Source organism: Aptenodytes forsteri, unplaced genomic scaffold, assembly GCF_000699145.1.
Source record: "Aptenodytes forsteri isolate BGI_AS27 unplaced genomic scaffold, ASM69914v1 Scaffold119, whole genome shotgun sequence".
Classification (NCBI taxonomy): domain Eukaryota; kingdom Metazoa; phylum Chordata; class Aves; order Sphenisciformes; family Spheniscidae; genus Aptenodytes; species Aptenodytes forsteri.
Window position 1 is genome coordinate 12759387 of NW_008796165.1, and position 21759 is coordinate 12781145.

Sequence of the window (21759 nt, forward strand, 5' to 3'; positions counted from 1 at the left end):
ATCTGAAGAGACAGTTAACAACAAACTGCAATTCAAATGAAGCAAAGGCTGCTCTGATCCTTGGCAGCACTACACGCCAGGGCACAGAGCTGTCCTTGCCCAGCCATTCCCTGACTCTTTGCACGGTGCAGCCAGAGCTGAGACGTCAGGCCAGAATCCTCAAAACTCTCAGTGTTCAGGGATTTTTAAATCATTACTTTTCTGCTTTGCTCAAGTGTTTTAAAATTATGCTTGAGAGACAATTCCTGATTGGTCACAGCCTTTATGATGCTGTGAATTCACAAATATCTGAAATAGAGCAGAAAAAGGAAACTCTTACTTATCCCTTTGCCTTCACAGGTTTGTTCCCTACGAGACAATTCTCAGTATTCGGCCTCAGCAGTGTACAAGGATGAGGACCTTCAAGACTGTCTGCTGCAGTGGGACACCTTGCAAGATGAGAAGTTACTGGGTTGCTTTTTTATGGGACAGAACTGCACCTTTAGGTTGTGAGAATGCAGTGCTGCTTCCTGGTATAGAATAGTGATTATTGTTTGTATTTAAAGATAATTCCTACATTTGCTTCCACTCTATGCCAGCAGATTCTCTTTGAATGAATCCCCATTCTTCCCAGTGCTGGGCCTGATGATCCACATGCTCCTGCTGTTTTTCTATACTTTGTGCAGATACTCCAGTAAGTCTGATCCAAATCATACTGGTACAAAATACTCTCCACCAATTAATTTGAGATCTAAAATACTTTCACGTTATTTAATTATGGGTGGGGAGGTTACCTGCATATTATCAACCCTTCATCACACAGGAAGTTCAACGTATGAGATAACAACTTCATTTTAAAAATAATTTTTCTATTGATGCTTCATACCATACGTGCATATGTACATGAAGCACAACAACAAAAAGTCCAGGGGAAGAATTACTAAACATACAAAAATCTAGCAAAAACCTGAAAACTCTCCAAAGTCAGACTACATTATGCATGGATTGATTTTGATTTCTTGGATTGCTATGAGTAATTCCAGAAAGAAAAATACCTTTCATTCATACTGCAATACTACTCAAAAAACATACATGCTTCCATGCAGAGACCCACTGCAGAACAGGACATTTATTTCAGAGCACTTGTAGACTTGCTTTATGTAGTGTGAATCTTAAACAGTAAGAAGGATGGCAAGGTGAGAAATGTAAGTGAGGTATTATTTATCTCACCCACCTCTGGAAAGCAGCTCTTAAAAAATAAGTTTTATATGGTGTAAATTACTGCACAAACCTTAACATAGTAGAATAACATCCAGGCAATCTCTGGACCTAATTCCCTCTTTCTCACTTAATCTGAACTAGATGACAAGTAAATCCACTGCAGCACAATGAGTTACATCAGAAAATGCTACAAGATGAGAATTAAGTTGTGTGAATCATCTGGGAATATTTTGCCCTTCCATAGCTTATCAAGGAGCTGCACAACCTGAAATACAGCATCCAGTGCTCTTAAGTATGGTAAACCCTTTTATACTCCTGAGGCAATAAAAGGAATCATACAACACAAACAAGAAGCAATTTAGGCCCTTATCAAGATTATGACCCAAAATTAATCTATTAAAAAGCGTTGTGTGAAGAACATTATGTCATCAATAACATTTTATAACAGAAGGTCTGGCAGGTGGAAAAGTTCAGAACCAGTTTAATCAGCAACATGCCCATCTCTCAGTTTTATCTTCCCAGATATCAACCTACATTCGAGAGGGGTTACATTCGTTCAAATACACACAGTTTAATGATCAACTCGTTGGTCGGCCTCTTCTATAATGAAGACGAGTATAAATAGATCAAATTCTTCAACTCAGAACAGTCACACAGCAAAAACTGTCAGTAGGAAAAGTCTCTGCATCCTGAACAACCAAAGAGTATCAGGAGCAGAAAACATGAAAATCATTCTAGTCTTTCTATTCATTGCTCCACTTGCTCTTTCAGCTAGAGCTGAGAAGGATCATTCCTCCTTTGATTCTGCTGCATCTCCTGAGACAAAGTCAAGATTTGCCATGTTAGATGATGTACGAATCTTAGCCAATGGACTCCTCCAGCTTGGGCACGGTCTTAAAGACTTTGTTCATAAGACGAAGGGGCAGATGAATGACATCTTTCAAAAACTTTACATTTTTGATAGGTCCTTTTATGAGCTCTCACTGCAAACTAGTGAAATCAAAGAAGAAGAAGAACAGCTCAGACAAACTACGGCCAGACTGCAAATCAACAATGAAGAGATAAAGAATCTCTCACAGGAGATGAATTCAAAGATTGAAGACCTCATACAAAACAAAATCCAGCTGCAAGAGAAAGTATGGGGACTGGAAGACAAAGTCACTAAACTGGCCATTATCCAGCCTTCAATACAAGAGACAAAAGAAATTTCTTCACTCAAAGTAAGTAGACTTGTGAAAGCCCCTGACACACAAAGCCAAAGTAAATTGTAATATTATTGGTAGTTATGCAACAGAAGCTCATGTCTTCCCTTCATCTTCACTGTAGTACTACTGTGTATTTTGAGAAATAAATCACTATGATAATCTTAAAAGAATCAGTGTCTTAATCTGACATATTGTTTATTTTGCAGTAAAATTCCCTAGTGAAATCAGTGAGAAAATCGTGAAATTATAAGGCTCTGTATCTTTCTCAGTATTTTTTTGCAAATCAGTTTTAAGAAATTCTGTAATAATAATGATAAAAAAATTTGCAGTCAGGAAAGTGATGTGATTACCAAGCCCATAGGTTTGTATGTCATCAGCTCATTACAAATCAATGCACTAGGAACTGCCTGCTCAGTATAAAACCAGGAAGTTTAAAACTTAAAGAGGGACATCTGTAGGACCAAAGAACCTTGCAAGTGTTAATAGACTTCATGTCAATGCATGCAAGCATTTGGGTGGTTATAAGGTTTCCTATGGAAAAGGAAGTATTAACTGTATTTTGCAGAAGCATAAAAAGGCTAAGCAACTTGTGTGAGAAAATACTGGATATTCGTGTCAAAGCAGAAAGATGAATCCAGACCTCCCAAATCCCAAGCTAACACCCTAAATGCTGGGAACAGTTCCCTTTTTTGATCAGTGGCATATATCTAGTTCGAATCAAGGGCCAACTTCACAGAGCATAATTGTTCTGGACGTGAAAATGGAAGGAAAATAACAACAACAAAAAAGGTCTACAAAGCTGCCAGTAGTTTGTCTCAAAAAAAAAACGGGTGTTCACTTCAGAAATGGGTGTTCATTTCAGAAAAAATGGGTGTTCACTTTCTTTCTTTCCAGAAAGAAATTCAACCTTTCAGAGGCAATGCAGGCAACCCTTTGGAAAAGGAAAGGCAATGTTAAAAAGTTCATGCCTCTCAAAACTGGCCCCGAGACAAGAGTTATGGAGGCAGTGACACTGTGAAGGTCTGCTGCTTCTAACCACGACCTTCCTCCCTCCCTTCTTGTCCTCAGGCTTTTGTGGAACAGCAGGACAACCACATCAAGCAACTTCTCAAAATTGTAGAGGACCAGCATGTGCAACTTGACAGACAGCACAATCAAATAATGGAGCTGGAGGACAAGGTACAGGAACCATCTCTATTTCTCTTTTCAGAATTTGTCATCCCTCATAACACTGAAGGAGTCAATGGCCCAACCGTTCATTTGGGTCAGCCATCCCTCTTGTTCACAGTTTGGGGGTGCAGAGGAGGGTATAAACAATTTTGACTGCAAACAGGTACCTTTATGGGTGAGAGACTGCTGTGCTGCCAGGCAGGGGGCTATGGCCAGGGCACACAATGACCAAGAACACAGCTTTGAACTATTGTCTATCAATACCAGGCTGCTGTATTTTCTGACTGCTAAGTTCCTTTTTTTTCTCTTATTATCTATCATATTATTGTTCTTCCATTGGTCTTCTAAGTATCATTACTTTCTATCTCTTTCTTCTTTTCCAATATTCAGTCCAATAGGGAGCCATGTTCTGCAGTTCAACATGTGTCACCGTAACGCCGGGTATAACTGACATGCTCAGATTTAATTTATTCCTAAGAGGAGGCTATAAAAGGAAAACACATTTCAGCCTAAGGAACTGTGGGTTCTGTGCTCTTTAGATGTTGATATTATTTGTCTAAGTGATGTCACCTGAGGAAATAAGTTAAATCTGTTTGCCCATTAAGGTGCATCTTGTGAGAATGGGTCATTTACTTGCCTCATGAATCCTACCTTGTCTGAGCAATGGCACAGCTGACATTCATGCAACTGAAATCCACCAGTGCAGTTCTGAAGTTATTTTTATGTTGTAAACTGGGTATTCTAAAGGATTACATTCACAAGAAAAATTATTCTCTGCATGACATTGTTCAGCTTGATACATGAATCTCATCATTTCAGAGCCTTGGGAAATTAACAGTCTGTAATTACGGTTCTTTTAGCTAAACCACATAGAGCTCCAGGAACTCGCAGAGAACTCCTTCACGGAGGAGCAAACAGAACCAGAGGCCATCCCCTTTCCTGTGCACAACGCCACAGCTGTAATATACAAATCTGATGGTGAGACTTTATCTCTTAGACATGACTACACAATACCTTGCATTTGCAGTATTCTCTGTGAAAGTTTTGCATTGGTTTTTAATAGTCAAAGACTAAAAGCAAAAGACTCTTATGTTATATACAGTGCTGTGGGAAGGAGCTGGATTTCTTGCTTTGGAAAATGTCATCATCTATTTAGCCCCACTATACATGCACTTATTTCTAGGGTGACATACAGAAACAACGTCCAATAACGCAGTAATCCTGTCCTCAACCTTCAGCCTCCATTCACCCCATGTAAACACATGCTGTGACCGTCCTTTTACTGACACTTCTGATGTTGCTGATACCTGTCTTGGAGAGTATCAACAGAGAACTAATTTACGTCACACTGGCTAATTCTAAGATTTGGAAGAGCTTTCTTTAAAGCTGAGAGGCATTTTCGAGCTGCGGCTATGGGAACAGTTTTTATTGGGAACTTTACAAGGGGTAGGAAAGTCCATTTGCCAGACTCTAGTCTTAGGCCTTACAAACTTTCCAAAATTATCTAAATTGAAACCTTGCCTAACTTAAAAAATACAGGTGGTCCAACCTACATACAACTTGGCAGCTGTACTACCAAGCCCAAAGCAGTTTGTCCATTTCATGACATTTATTGTAAAATAAAATTACCAAAAAGATTGTTCTAGTTTTTGTTTTGGCTCTATCCCATATAGAAATTCAAGTTACAAAGCTGGATTAAAACTTACTACATCCAAAACAGGATTTGTAATTGTCTGCTGTTTGCTTTCCTAGGTGCCGCTCCTGACTGCACTGCTCTTTCTAACAGCGGCATTCGGTCCAGTGGTGTTTACACTATTAAGCCCAATGGCTCAGAAGCTTTCGATGTCTACTGTGAAATGAAATTTGGTAAGACAGCTGTGCTAGCAACAGTCTAATTTTCACATAAGTAGTTTCCTATAAGCCAAAAAACTGTGTCTCATCCCAAAGTACACAAAAACTTACCATGGTTTATGTATCCTCTTGACTTCTCTTACTGTTCTGTCTGTGCTCTGAACTCAGGTTTCCTATATCCTAAAGTCTCCTTAACACTGCTTTCATTCTTTACTCACCTCTTGTTTATACCAAGGAAAGGACTTTCAATCATGTGACATAAATTAAGTATATTAAAAAACCAAGCCCCTTTAGCTATAGAGAATGAAAATGGCAATTATATATGCCACTATAACTTTTCCAAATGAAAGCAAATAGTAAATACCTTAGTAAAATTTTGTTTCATTAACAAGGGTTATTGCTTGAGACTTAGATATACCAAACTAACCCGAAGGGGTGAGTCCTGGAGACAGGATTCCCCATATCATGTTTGGGTGAGTCAGTAGCTATGTATCATATAGGTCCAGAAATGTCACGGACCAGAATGCACAGCATCTACCCAAGCTCTATCTTTGTAAGAAACCCATTTGTCTGTTCCTTTTGCCACTACCCAGAGATCACATATTGTTTGGCCAGTTCACTGTTCCCTGTTTTTTTCACCCTGCAATGCATCATCCTGCAGTGCTGTTCTGTGCATGTCCTGCCCAGCTTCCCTGCATGGTCCCTTTGCCACAGCTACCCGGAGAGCCTGGGAACACGCTGATGCAAGCGTGGCAGGGCTGTGTGATTTGTTTGGATGTGTAAACAGAGCGGCATGGGGTTGCCCTGTGCAAAAAGCTCCTTTGCTTACACTTGTTGAAACTAGTTAAATGAGGGTGTCATGACCTGGTCAGGACAAAGACCCCACTGCAGCCCTAGCATGGACACAGCCTCCAACACTTCATACCTTCTGTGAAGTTGCATTCCCAGCAGTCAAGCACTATCAGTAGAGGGAGTCTGACAAGCTGATCAAATGTCTGGAACATTTCTTATCTCTTTTTTATCATTTTCTCTATGTTTGTGTTTCTCAGCCCTCATAAACAAAAGAAACCCAGTTAAGGCAGCTTAACAAAATAAGTCCAGTGAGCTGAGTCACCGCAAGTGTGGCAGAGGACACTCAAACAGCCCCGTGTTCCGTTCAGCTGTGCTCACTTAAATTTCTTTCATGAAGATTTAGGCTAACTCATTCTACCTCAAAATTGGAGCACCCAAGAGCACACTCATGGACAATTAATAAGGCCAAGGCCAAGATGAATTGAGCATCTGCTCTCTGTACAGCCAAGAGGCTTTATAGCTCAGTACACGTGCACTCAGGTCTGTTGCAAAATGAAGAGTAAGTGGGATTCATACGGAGCCACCTTCAGTGCAAACCTATTTTCTTCTTCACTGCAGTGGAGAGCAAGCTCGCATAAGGGCAGCCACAGCAGTGCAGTCTGTAGGTCAGTGGCTGACGGTCTCACTTACTTTCTATCTTCTCTCTAGTGTTTTAAACACTTAAGCCAGGCTTGTGACTTATTTCCTTTTCACATTCACAGGCAGCTCCTGGACTGTAATCCAGAACAGAGTGGATGGATCACTAGATTTCAACCAAACCTGGGATGCCTATGCAAACGGTTTTGGTGAACTCAATGGTAAAAATGCTTTTTTTGTGTCTTTTCTTTGTATCAGTTGATTTGAGAAGCTGAATCTTCTTAATTAAAGGTGTTCACATGAGAGCAGACAAAACCTGCAATCAAATCTGAACAGCTTACCTAATTAGTGGAACACCAGAAAGTGCTTACCAGAAAATGTAACTCAGTAAAGTTCTCAAAGACACACCTTCAAATGTGTGTTTAGAAACTTTTGCTGAATCAAGGCCAGAACGCTTCAAATGCTATTTTAATTATTGAGATTTTACTACTCATAAAAGCACCCCCCAAAAGCCTTTAAAGTATATACATAAATGCAAAACCTCACCAGGTTGCTCTCACTACCTGCTCTCAAACTTTCTGCAATGATGTTTCCCTTAAAACTGCCACACCAACTTTTCCAACCTCAAGACAGCCCGAGGCTGCATGTGCTCCCCTGCACAAACACCTCCGGCTTCCCCGTGCAGTGGCCAATCCCCTCCATGGCTGGATAGGGTGAGGAAACACCCATGTTCCCCTGTTAATCATCAACTCCAAAGAATTTGTAGCACCAAGTGCTGCCCAACAGCCTCCCCATCCAGAAGATTTTCCCCATTTTTCTCATACAATGAGATGACTCTACTTTTGTTTAGAAAATATTTTGACTTTCTAGGCACAGCACAGATCAAAACCTCACCAATGTGGGCAGCAATATTGACTTACTTCCACCTCTTCTACAATGAAGAGCTGCTATATCTCAACCATTCCCACATTTTGGGACAGTAGCTCACAACTGAGGTAGACTTTTACCTGTATAGTTTGATCATATTGAATACTACAGTTGCTCCTCGATTAGTCTCCAATCCTCCATGGCGATAGGGTGAGGAAACACCCACGTTCCCCTGTTAATCATCAACTCCAAAGAATTTGTAGCACCAAGTGTGCCCCACAAGCCTCCCATCCAGAAGATTTTCCCCATTTTTCTCATACAATGAGATGACTCTACTTTTGTTTAGAAAATATTTTGACTTTCTAGGCACAGCACAGATCAAAACCTCACCAATGTGGGCAGCAATATTGACTTACTTCCACCTCTTCTACAATGAAGAGCTGCTATATCTCAACCATTCCCACATTTTGGGACAGTAGCTCACAACTGAGGTAGACTTTTACCTGTATAGTTTGATCATATTGAATACTACAGTTGCTCCTCGATTAGTCTCCAATTCCCATATACTAAACCAACATGAAGCCACATCTTTTCAGTGTCAGAAAGATTTTGCAGAGGATCGCATCACTCTCAGCTATGTCCTACTCAGTTCTGTGCTGCATATTCTAAGGTGATAAAATATCACAGGCTACTGCTCCTTACCTGTAAATTTTGGGAGTATTTTACTCAACCATCTTGTCTTCTATTGCTTAAAATGCCACCTCCATGTATGGCACTCACATTCAGCTACACTATTTCTACGCGTGGCAGTTACCTATTGTGTACTGATACCAGCGGCACTGATAATAAGCTACTTAATGAATATAATTTATGAAACTAATTAAACTAATTATCAAGAATTCTAGCAAAAGAAAAATGCTCAAGTTAAATTCACTTCGTACACAAGGGTATCAAAACTTCAGTTTAGTTCTGCAGCTCCTTCCTTAAAAAATACAACAATTGCAATTAGGTTTTATGTATGTCACTTGCTTCATTTGTCACACAGTTCCAATTATGCATGTTTTAAATGTCTTGAGCTCCCTCTCAGAGTTTCACAAGAGGTGGGAAAGTTAAGAGAGAAGCTCCAGTTCATTTATATCTCTTGCTTTTATTGATCATTGGTGTGCAATTAAGAAGAGGTAAACGAAAAGAATGTAGCAGGAGACCTCTGAAAAGATCAACAGTCCCCAAGACTCATATTATTGATTTAATTAAAGCAATGAATAAATCCTTTTAAATACTATATTTTCACACATACAACTCGCAGGTTATCTGTAAAAACAAATTCAATAGCAGTGTGAGCAATACAGGGTTTTAGGGAAAGTTTATCACATAACTCCCTCCCCACTAACTCTCTGCCCGGTGACTTCTGTCCCCTAATCCTCACCTCTGACATCTCTTGATTCTGACATTGCTCAGCTTATTTGAACACATATTTTCAAATACTGATATTTTAAAGGTGAATGAGCTATCTGAGGTATGGGTCAGAGATCTGAAAAACACGGTAGGTGTTTTCATGCCTAGTTCCATATCAACAGCATCTATTTACAATTTTGCAGAGGAATTCTGGCTAGGCCTGAATAAGACCTACTCCATTACTAAACAAGGGGACTACATCTTACGGATTGAGCTGCAGGACTGGAAAGATAATAAACGTTACATCGAGTATGCGTTCAGCTTGGGAGGCCCTGAAACAGACTACACTCTCCAGCTTTCACGAATCTCTGGAAGCATCCCCAATGCACTGCCGGAGCAGACAGAACTGCGGTTCTCAACTGCAGACCGTGACGTGGACATAATAAATGACTTCAACTGTCCAGAAAACTACCTAGGTATCAGTACGCTGGGATTATTACCATGGCAGTTTCTTTGTTACATGAAGGATGGTAGTATGCTTTAGTGGGTAGTTACTGATATTAGCCTGGCTTTAGCTACAGAAAAGAGAGGGTAGCAGCATCTTTCTGCTTGCAGGAAAGGGCAGAAGATGTTTTTTGTTGGCAGATAGCAGGGCCATACAATGAGGCATCACCTTTTTATTTTATAGACAGGTAAAACTAAAGCATAGTGAGGCTGTGCAAACGACCGACATCAGAAACAGAACTAGCAGCACAGGTTGAAATAAAACCCCAGGATGAGATTCTGAGCTATGAAGTAAAGGGCAGTTCTTTCTCTGATGCCTGCTCTGGTGTGGCAGCCCTAGGTCGGATTGTTTAATCCTTCCTTGCGAAAAAAGAGAAGACAAACTGACTCTTAGCTCCATTTTGACTACAAACCACAAGTTAAGAATGACGGTGAGTTTCCATTCAAAGGGAGATTTTAGCTGTTTGTCAAGTATACATGCTATAATCACTCTCTAAAGGGTGAGAGATGCAAGGCTGAAGACATATTTCTCCTTGAAGATAATTTGGTTAAAGGATTCCTAATTCTTTGATTTTATGAAGCTTTTATGTTTTGCCAGTTTATAGCAAAAAGCAAACAATTGAAAAAGCAATTAATGATTAAACCATAGGATACAGAATTGCCCTCCAGACACCTGCTTCATGCAACAAACATTTTGTACATCATTCTAGGCTTGAAAATTGTTAATGTCTGAAACAATGCTGAGAGTGTTACTCAGCTCTAGTGACCATAAAGCAGATGGCCAATGACTTCTGAAGTGCTAAACTTTCATTTTTAGCACAGAGTCATTGCCAGTCCTTTGACAGCAGAACTGGGCTTACAATTTAAGCTCATGGTTAAGGACACCAGCCAATAAAAAAGAGAATTTGTTTACTAAAGGCTCTTCAGCCTCCTGTAGATGCAGAGATTTAACTATTTGTACCTGAGAAAAACATCAGCAAATCAGAAAGTCAGTTGTAGAGGGTCATGGGAAACATGAAAGTGTGGTGCTAACTTTGTAAGTGTCCCAATTCAGTGGCAGCATTTGTGTGTGCAGTTTTCTACGCACCACTTCTTTTATGTGAAGCAGACAATAATGGGGAGCACAACTTCTTTGTATTGGCCCTCAACTTGCAAGTGTAAGTGGGTATATGTACAAGCACCATTTCATTTGGGTATACTAGGTAATTGTCACTTTTGCTGGAACTGGTCTAAAGATTTATGTTGCAAACAGGAGCTGTCTCTTCAGAAACCGAGCACAGTATGTTTGGGTACAACTGACAGTAACTGACATTACAATATTTTTCCCTAGGAGGCTGGTGGCACAGTGAATGTGAGGAAACCAATCTTAACGGGAAATACGTCACACCAAGGTCAAGAGGAAGACTAGACAGAAGAAAAGGCTTATACTGGAAGCCTAAGAAAGGAAGATACTACTTGCTCAAGTCAACCAAAATAATGATACACCCAACAGATTTAAAAAGTTTTGACTGAATGCTCAACCTGATGCATTTTAATTCAGAACATATACACTGAACATTACTACATCAAAGTTCATGTTATGTTTAATAACAGATGCATGTCTAAATCCATACACTGTATGGTGTATTCTCCAATATATAAACTCTGAGGCATTTGCGATGGTCTTACAGTATGTTTGGTGAGTATTCTCATTCACCCTAGCCCCAGTGTCAATGTGCTGTAACTTATGTGGAGCTTTTACCTCCCCAGGATGAAACTCTAATGCCTAGGAATCAGCGGCCTATTCATGTGTTAGATAGTATTGCTTGGGGGAATGGGTTTTCAGGCTGTTGCATTTGTTTCTGGGTTGTGTAGTAGGGAACGCAAAAAGTGTTTCAGTAAACAAAGGACTGGCAAAATGCTACGGAAGATATTTAGGTATTAATCTATAGGGAAAAAAGAAATTTTGTTTCATAAAGTAACTAATTTGATGTTTTGTTCATGTTATTGTTGTGGAATGTTTCTATGAGCAAATGAAAGATGGATAATTCCCCATTTTAGGGTTCTGTGTATTTCCAGACAAATTTTCAGCAGTGCAGCTCAGGCCAATCTTCGCTGACGCACTGTACTCATGCAGCTCTAGATGTGTACACACACATCAAGTAAGCCACAGTACAGATAATCTTTTAGATACCACACTTTGAAGAGTAACTTAAGAACTACACTTTCTCACTGAAAGTTAAGAGCTAAGCTTCAAAGCTTACTGAAATAAATAAGAGATCTTTTCTTCTCATTTGAAATGGATTCAGCACCTTCCCTTTGCGACCTTTTAGTACACCTAAGAAATTAAATGAAAGACCAAGTGAGCACATAACAAAACACCTTTCAAATAGAGAACAGTTGCCTGTGGGGGGCAACTCCAATGGAGTCAATGGTACCAACCAACAAACCCTGTAGGCACAACCTGCGTGACAGTGTTGGTCCTGCTCCTGAGAACACATTCACATTTGTTTAACTTCGGCTGCAGAATACTATAAGGCAGAAGGACTACTGACATGCTTGTGGATGGCCAGCTGTGGAAGTGTTGACTGACAAGTACCCCAATTCTGCAGCTACATTGAGTCATATTGACTTGTATATGTTACCTAACCCTTGTACAGTACGGATTTTTTATCTCAACATTTGCAACCATACAGAAAATGGTTTTAAATTGTAATTTGTCAGAGTGAAGCAACTGTGAACAGAATGTGCTAATTACAGAGAAACTGCAAAAATACTTTTACTCCTCAGGGATTTATTACAAAGAAGAGATCACACAGTGCTGCTTATTTGTATTGGTGTATTGTAATGTTTAATTACCTGTCCAACCTCTAAAAATAAATAAATAAATAAATAAATAAATCTTTTGAAAAATTACAAAGAAGATCACACAGTGCTGCTTATTTGTATTGGTGTATTGTAATGTTTAATTACCTGTCCAACACCTCTAAGTAACTGATTTGGTGAGTAAGTTGGTGAAATTACTCAAGTGAAGAAGACAATTCCACTCAGAGGTGTAATGTCTTCAAAGATACTGTGAAAAAGCTTTAAGTGGATAGTAGTACATAATGAAAATAAATCTGCTGCCTGCCTGGGCTTATTTATAGAAAGGTTATTGTTTTCCAAGATACTTTAGAAAAATTTCTTATCTTCCAGATCTTCAGAAGATTTTTTTCAAGCATTATAAACAAAGAAATTGCTTTTAAATCAAAATGGAAATATGAATTAAGAGTTTACACATTTTCTTCACTTTTATCCCCCACTTTAAAGAAAAAAAGTAAGTCACTGAAAGTGTCAGAAAGTAATAGAAACAGTAAGAGAACTTTAGCACACAGACAAAGAAAAAAACCTACATAAAACTGAAAAGAATTCAACTAAATTTCACTGTGAATTTTGGGAAATGGAGAAACTTCTCTGATGTTCCTGTTCACATCCAAGTTTTATGCAAATATGTTTGTCCCTTCACATCTGTGTATTTTCTGCTGTGTCAGTCTGGACCCTTTTCGTGCCTCTGGCACAGCAGATCTACTGATACAGCAAGTTTTGCAACGAACCAGATGATAAGGTAGGAATTTCTAAATTTGCCAGTCTCGGGTCTTGAAATGCGAAATGTATTTCAAAACTCTAACCTGTATGTGGTATTTGGAACATAGACATCCCTGGCAGGAAACTCCAGGATTTCTCTTGTAGGTCTAACTCTGCTGTCTGGGTAAAGTTTGACTTGCAGCAACTCTGGAGTTAGACAATAATGGGGATTCTCTGGAGCTGGAGATATGTCTATCTTTAATTGAGCTGTAAGAAGAAAATGGTTTTATTACAATAAATAGAAGTTAAATATAAATAAAAAAGCATGTTCATGCTTTGTTTCTTCAGGTTAATATCCTATATATTAATTTCATAAATACAGAAATTATAAATTACAGCCAATGTGGAATTGTTAAAAACAAGTAACAGTGAATCAAACTGATATCTAGGGCAACTGGGGTACCAGATAATAAGAACCAACAGAAAAGATGTATCTCAGCAAGTCCCAAATGCTGTTCTCATAGGCAAGTCGGGGAAATACCATAATAATGCTACTGTGAGGCCCAACTACTGTTAAAAACAATATTCAATGTCTCATCAGGAATCTTGCCTATCAAACCAGAAGGATACATCAGGAGTTGCTGAAAGCTAATCTGCACCAAGATCATTGAGTATTTTCCTTAGCAAGTCAGCTGACAGTACTGACAGCACACTTCTTGTTGGTGGATGGCACTGAGGCTGGAATGGTTGTAAAAATTTGGAAGAGAGGAGAGTTGCAGAAATGGCATCAAATGACTAAGGTGAAACATAAGAAAGAGCAAAGGACCTGCATTAAGAAGGAGAAGCCAAACATACAAACATTAAAAAAAAATAATTGGCATGGATCAATTCTGTAGAAAGGGGCTGGGTGACAGCAGTGACAATAAGCCAATGTCCAGAAGAAAGCTACAACCATTCTAAGATGTGCAGTGCATGTGTAAGACACTAGAGACAAATTCATCTGCTTTGCTTGGCATGAGGTCTTAGAAGGAGCAGCATACCCAGTTTAGAGCACCGTGCTTGCAGAAAAGCATGGAAACTCTAGCAGAGAGTTACAGGCAATTTTAAAATCACAACCTTTGAGGAAGGGTTGAAAAAAACCAGAGATTGGTTAGGCTACAAAATGGAGGCGAATAAGAGTGAACTAATAACAGTATTCAAGTACTTGAAAGGTTGTGATAACTGCCCTGAGGGCATGACAGACCATAATCAGATTAATTTGCAGCAAGATAATTTTGCAAAGTTTCCTTAATACCTAACCTCACTACAAGGACAGCTGAGTGCTGGGAGAGATGATCTAAGGAAGCGGTAGGATTGCTGTTGCTGGAGATTTTTAAGAACAGGTTAAGTAAATATTGTCAGGAATAGCACAGGTCAGGGACCAATGATGTTTCACTGCTGGTGTGCCAGCGTTTTTATTTCCCTTTCTCAAACAGAGGTGGAGTCTGTTCCTATTAACCAAGTGGGAGCCAGGAGAGAGATCTCCTCTCAGCTAGAGAGAGGTGTTTTACTCAGGAAAACAGAGGTTCCTCAGCCCCTGCTGGGTTTAGGGCTTTGGGGTTTGCATCCTCTTCTCACAGATGCTACTCTCAGTGTGACAGGAGCTGCATGTGCACACATGCCAGTGAAAAACCTGCCAAAATGCCATCTTTAGTGCTTGTGGTCTACCAGGGAATGCTGTGAATGACTTCTTAGGGTTTTTTCATCTGCTTACTTATTAGAACTGGGTGACAATTGGGAATGACTAACAACATACCTTAACACATGTGAGCCAAAAAGATCTCGTTCAATACCTGTGATAGGTCTCAATCTCCGTAACACTGATGATGGCCGTCTCATGTCAGCAAGGAACTTGTACAAATCTTCATCGCTCAGGCGATCACCCTCCTGTTGGATGTTGGGAAGAAAATGGTTATCTACACAACCCTTCAGGATTGCGAGAAAATGAATAAACCATCTAATACTATAGTCTCTTTCCTCTGATACCAAAATGTACCTTCCCAGAACAAGATGTTAAGATTAACATGCTAAATTACAATTCATTTCTCCATCCTTTTTCCTTCCTTTTTTCCTTATTAATCATCATGACAGCTGCAGGAATTTCCCATTGAAAACCTTTTCTCTCCCCATCAATATTATCTTTTTCAAAACTGAGAATGGCTGTTACAAGATTTCCCCAAAATATCAAATTTTTAGCAAGTATAATAGTTTGAAAAAGTATCCGTCATTCAGGTAGTGATCCTCATTCCTTCTCCCCTGCCTCTTCTTTGGTATGAGTCTAAAAGAGCCTTACTTTTCAGGAGAAGTGTTAAGAACAGTGGGAAGTGGAAGGAGTCTGTCGTCAGTCTTCCTTGTGCCACATTCTAGTAGCTCAGAATTTCATTTATTTTGGAAATATTATAGAAAATGTGACTCTGCCACCCCTTTAACACCCTTTTAGTTACAGTAGGTAAGTCACTATGCCATAATGACACTTTATCATTCAAGTCAAAACCAGCTAATAATTTCAAATTCCATAACATAATTATTCACAGTAAATTTATTGAAAGAATCCACCAATCGACTGTGGACCCACTGCTGGCCAAATTAAGCACATGATATAATAAACCCACTGCACGCTGTTCAAAGATATCCTGTGATCAGGAACAGACATTATATGCATTGAAAGCATCACAAATTAATCATTCAGGTCTAAACTGACTTCACATGATCAAATCACTCTGTCCAAGGAGCAACTCCTTAATTAGATAGTTTCATACAATACCTGTTTAAAGAAGTTTGTCACTGTCAGAGTAGCTGGTCTGAAACTGGTCAAATTGCAAGCCTCGTCCCCACTTGTGGTTCTCTCTAGTGAACGTCTCCCGACAATACTGGAATTCCGCCTCTCCGACCACGATCCTTTACGTTCTTTGAAAAATAAAAAATAAAAAGGGGGAGGAATTAAAAAAAAGAAGAAAAACAATTGTCCAAGAGCCTACTTTTGTTCCAACCAGGATTTTCTACACAAGAAGATAGCTGCTGCTTTTGGAAATTATGCAATAAGTGTGATAGAAGAGGTGGTTATGCTAAGACAATCACACTCCTGGGGCATCAGGAGGCTATGAAGCACAGCTGACTACTTCTGCTTCTCTCACAGCAACCTCACCCCAGTGCCTTACTGCTATTATAAAAGTCTTTATCGTGTGGAGATTTATGTATTTCTCTTGCTCTGAAAGATGATGAAGTTGGCAGTTTTGGGGATGCTGAAGAGCAGTTTCAGATGAGCTGTGTGGTTCACAAAGATTAATCCACTCCTTTGGAAAATGTTCATCAGCCTGTAATGCTCTCTTAGTCTTAGAAGCCTGATTTTAAATAATATAACAGATGGTTTGCTTGTAAAATCCTTGAAAGATAAATCCATTTGTTATCATGGACTTTCCTGTTTTATTTCAACCATGACCCAACACTATCAGAAGGCCTAGGGTAGAGGGAGGAAAGCAATAAAAGGAGCAATGGCAGATACAGAGCATGAATCAAGACTTCAGTAAACTCTGGATTTGTCCACATTCCCTCATGCAGATGCCAGATACTGTACCTCCTGTGCCAACTTCTACTTCTGTGGAATCTCTTTCCAAACTTCCAGCACTGCTCACAATGTTCATTAAATGAATGGCTGTCCAGGCAAAAGGCATTCGATACTTGCCTAGTCTTTGGCAAAACTGTTCTGCCTGGCATTTCAGTTTTTCCAACTTTTCCTTATTCTGTGAAGAAAATATTCAATCCAAGAGATTAAAAGGAGAGGAATAGGAACAAAGGTTCTTTTAGCAAAATCAGTAAGTAACAAAGGTATCTTTTCTAATTTGCAATGATTTTGTGCTTCAATAGCACCTTCTAGAGGTGGATCACTAAGTGCTAGGCAACCAGACTTCTGCTTCACAAAACTGCCATCAGGCCAACAGTACCAGATACAGGACAGTCTGATAGAGCAGCTGGCTTCATGCTCTTAAGCCTCCTGAATAGCCTGTCAAATCTCAGTGAGCTCATCTGCCCTTTCAAGAAAATCTGAATTTTACTCTAAGAAGTCTGAAATGGCCTTCCTTAATGTGATTTTATGCAGCAGGTGCTCAGATCATCTGGAGTTGCATGGGAAACTGAAAACGTTCCTCAAATAAGCAGTATCATACTCATTTTATTGAGGAAAAAAGGAGTAAAAGAGGACTTTTCCACAATTCTGCATATTAAAGAGCAATTTTTTGCTTTACAAAGGTTGTTATCTACAGGCCTTTAAGACGTCCCCAGACAGAGGGCTGGGTAACAACAGAGCGCGCTCTGTTGCTCACATTCTTCTAGTTCAGTACATGCTTATGCACCTTGCTGGGAAGGAGACCTTGAAAAACCACTTTTTCACCTACATTCCCAAGCATCCTGCAAATACAATTCCAAAATTTCACTCAGGCACATGTCAACTTATTGATCACAGGAAATGTAGGTTTTTTTACTTTTGTTATCTATATACCTCAGGTGAAAGATATTCATTTTTCATATTGTGGTGCAGTGATATAAAGACAAGAGATAGACAAAAAATGTGAACTTCTTCAGCTAAAAATATATTAGAACTTTAGGAAGGCAAAACTTTGTTAGAGTTTGATCAAAACTAACAAATGAACATCCCGGCTCCTTTGAAAAAATCATAATGGAAAGCCTTTTAATCACAGGGAGGGCTGGCTTCTCTTGGGTTTTTTCCTTCATTCAGTCCTCATTATTACCATTTAATGTTCACTTGGCTCAACCCAATTGTACATTAAATTAGGAACCATTTCTGAGGCTCAAAAGCACTGTTTCACATTCTACGTACACAAGGTTTCCTTTTCAAGCTCTCTTGTACATCTTACAAACTGGAGTTGTAAAATAACATACTTAGCTCAAGTAACAATAAAATCAGTGATTTGCTGTTCTATAGCCACGTTGTGTTGGAGAAAAACAAATAGCAGCTTGTGGGGGAAAAGACTGAAGAAAGGTCACAGTCCAGGTGCCACTAAATTCTGCAGGTGCTACCAGCATTCCTGTTTGTTCCTCAACCTACCAAACCTGCAGTTCCCACCCAGACTCTGATACACTTCAATGAGCAACCAGCTGCCAACTGCAGGAAATAAGATGGCATTCTTTCCTGTGGGGAAACCTCTGCTTTTAGTCCAGAGCAAAGGGCTTCTACAGCAAGGAGACAGGCTGCATTTAAACATGTGTGGGAAAGACAAAGAATCAGTCAAACTGGGGCAGGTCCAAGCCATCCACTGCACTTTAGAGGACAATGCCCAAAATGCTAAAGGCAGGAATTAAAGGGACATTGTTAATAGAAAACCCAAATACTAAAGTATAGAATTTTAAGTCTACCCTTACTGTATGTAAAAAGGACAGCTTTATCCTGCTGTTGAGTGTGGCCCTTCTTTACAATATTAGGAAAAAGAAAAATCAGCAGAAAATAGCCGAAAAAAAGAACAAGAAATGCACTGCAATTCAAAACCAGGCCTGATGGAGAATCTCCTGTTAACATATTTCATCCACTTTATAACCCTTCTAGAGGAAGGCAGAGGTACTGTGATGGGGTTAAACTGCAGAAGCAATGGAAAGGCTGAAATTTTACTGCAAATTCACATCAAAGGCTGCCTTCGCTTGACCCAGCTATAAGCACACAGCTGATCCTTTGGGACAGGGAATCACAGATGACTGAGCTTGAAGGTAACCACACGTCTCCCCTGTCAGCTACAAAAACTGATGACCTTTAACTACTCAACCCTGATAAGGCATCAAGATTCAAGGGTCTTTGACTCTTCTTTGGCCTTTAGAATTTGACTAGATTCTTAATTAAAAATGGATCCTTTTAACAACAGGAACAGTATCAATGGCTGTTAAGTCCAAGGTAAAAGAAAATAATGTATGTTTAATTTGTTAATAACAAAATGCCTTAAAGCGCTTGTAGCCAAATTTAATCAAAACATCAAAAAAATTCTTACCTTTGCTGCATCAGATTCTTTAAAAATCATATAAGGCTCTGCACACTCCCCGATATCTCCCTGCTGTAATACTTTTTCCAGCTGAGAAGGGAAAATGAACCATTATAAGGACATGTATCTAGCAAGGATTGTTAAATTAAACAAACACTAGGAAGCAAAAACATTCTTTCAAAAGAGTTAAAGCTTGATTTCCCTTTGTGAGTCAGGGAACAAGCACTGCACGCAAGTTGTTAGAGCCATTAAGTTCCCAGATCTCCAGCTATAACTGAATCACATATGTAAAATATAGGTTCAAAGGGAACATATACCACTTCACTTTGGTTTGATCTGTTCTAGAGCCACTTTCAGCTCATTTTTACGGTCTTAAAGACATCTCACACTGTCTTCAGCATCACCATTTTCAGAATTCTGTTCTTATTTCTGTTCTCCATATTAAGGATCTATTGCAGCAGCACAAAAAGGTGACTCAGATGCACTCGGCTAAAACAAGCACTATTTTGCATCAGTGTGTTTTCAAATCAAATAATGAAATAATCAAATAATTAAAGTTAGCCAAAGAGGAGATGTTTGCTTCTGAAGTCTCCAAGTAAGTCAATGCCTCTTGAACACAAAACTGCTTAACACTCAGTTTCTAATAGAAATATCTTCCCTATCACATGCATGAAGACTGTTTCTTTCAGAAGCATCCTGGCCCTCCCTCCCACGCCCGCTACTGTGCACATGCTGTTAGTAGGTTAGAATATCTTTAAACTTCTCCCATGCTTATAAAGTGCCATTCATACTTGTCTATTAGTAGAACATCAAGAGGCTACCACAATATAAAGAACAAAACTAATTTCCATCAAATCTTGCACTCCCTGGTGAGTTTATGCTAGCAATACCAGCTGCCTGAAAAGTGGTTTCCCAGTGAGTAAGACCCATGTGAAAATTCACCCGATAAGGCACGCTATGCATCTGTCTTATTTATCCCTGACTATATCCTTTTCATCATCAAATCAAAAAATCACCTAAGCCACCAGCTCCTCTTGGATCACTGGTTTTACAAGCACTAATGTGCAGTCACAAGTTCTTTCAGACAGAACCCCATCTCATAAATATGGCGTTCTCTCTTCCTCATATCTTGTAAAAATCAAAAGAGTGAATATGTCTGCACAGACAGAACATGACTTTTAGAAGGAATTCAGAGAATCATACCAAAAATTGGAGATCAGAATATGCTCCAACACTACTGAAAGCCTTATTCTCACCTGGCACTGTTTTGTCATGCCACAAAGCTTTAATTCATTTTCAAAAGCTTATTCCTCACGTAAGAAGCAGTTCATGAAGAACTTGCACAAACCTCAGTCAACAGAGTTCTCAAAACACAGCACTTGGCTAGCAGGCAATGTAACCACTGGCTGTGAACTGAAAGCATGTATTGAACTCCCCTTTTTACAATAGGATGATTTTTATGCAGAGACCAGCCAAAAAAACCTGATTCAAATGCCAATCTGAACTAGTAACATTTGTGCACTCATTGAATCAAATGAAAGAAGAGAAAATATGTCTCTTTTATTTTATCTTTGTATACTTTATTCCAGGAGTGACCAATGTGGTATTTTATTTCAGTTATGGATCTCACTTTCTTAGCAATTTCAATTCTTAAAGACATTTGAAAATCTGGCCTAAGAGCATGTATCATTTTTAAAATGAGATTCAGATCAATATATATTTTTTAAATCACTCACTTATCTATCGTCTTAAGGAGTCAGCACATTGTTTCATATGAAAACCAAGGTCAAGCCCCAGAAAGCTGCTCTATATCAAGCAAACCTTTGTGCTCTTTTCAGTTTTTCAATAATACAATAATGCGTATCTCCACTGAACTGTTTCTGTTACAAAGGAACTTAACGTACTAAGTGAGAATATCTGAAATGAAACAGAATTCTGTGGTGCCGGTGTTTACACTTTTGAGAACAGAATTCTGCTCTCCAAATGTAAATAAGAAGTCAACTAGTCAGCCAGACTTGTTTATATTTTATTTTAAATAGAAAACAGGAGATAATAATAATCTAAATTTCTCTGGCATTTCTTACCTTTATTACCAGAAAGACATCTTGAGAGGGATAAGTGATAGAAAAGATGGCAGATCTGGCCAGCGTGGATATAGCAGCAGGGGGGACATGTGGACGAAGCATTCCCTTCATTTGTTCAGAGTTTAAATCAAAGTAGAAATTTTCTGAAATCTAAGGAAGAAGTTGGGTAGCTTCAAGCATTAGTTACATTTTTTATTTTTGGTAAACTCTTCATAAACACAACAGACAATTTCAAAACACAAGTAAAAAAACTACCAACAGTGCCTCCTTTCAAACCATGTATAAAAAGAAAAACAAAAAGGCCTTTTCATTAAGAAATCAAGGCAGGGCAGTGGGAAAGGAGAAAGGAAATGGAGCAAACAATACACACTACCTATAAAATTTCCTCCAGCTCCTCTAAGGTATGTAGTTCCATCACAGGACTAGGAATTACAATTGCTATCCGAATTGAAAATATCAAAGTATCAAAATAGAAAATGATCTTTAAGATCA

General features: G+C 39.1%; 2 protein-coding genes across 2 annotated transcripts in view; one reads left to right on the forward strand and one right to left on the reverse strand.

Moving 5' to 3' along the window:
- The window catches only part of DOCK7 (dedicator of cytokinesis 7), a 102216-nt gene that overhangs the window by 53305 nt on the left and 27152 nt on the right, over positions 1 to 21759 (reverse strand). Inside the window, exons 9-14 of the mRNA XM_009287425.2 lie at positions 21268 to 21417; positions 19193 to 19273; positions 16777 to 16942; positions 15967 to 16109; positions 14996 to 15089; positions 13268 to 13430 (exon numbers count right to left, since the gene is read on the reverse strand). Coding sequence (XP_009285700.2) covers positions 13268 to 13430; positions 14996 to 15089; positions 15967 to 16109; positions 16777 to 16942; positions 19193 to 19273; positions 21268 to 21417 — 797 coding nt within the window. The remainder of the gene's footprint in view (positions 1 to 13267; positions 13431 to 14995; positions 15090 to 15966; positions 16110 to 16776; positions 16943 to 19192; positions 19274 to 21267; positions 21418 to 21759) is intronic.
- ANGPTL3 (angiopoietin like 3) lies at positions 1806 to 11272 on the forward strand. The gene is made up of 7 exons (XM_009287424.2): positions 1806 to 2420; positions 3474 to 3584; positions 4436 to 4553; positions 5328 to 5441; positions 6980 to 7075; positions 9320 to 9592; positions 10951 to 11272. Exons 1-7 carry the CDS (start codon positions 1806 to 1808, stop codon positions 11130 to 11132), a joined length of 1509 nt encoding a protein of 502 aa, XP_009285699.2. The 3' UTR covers positions 11133 to 11272.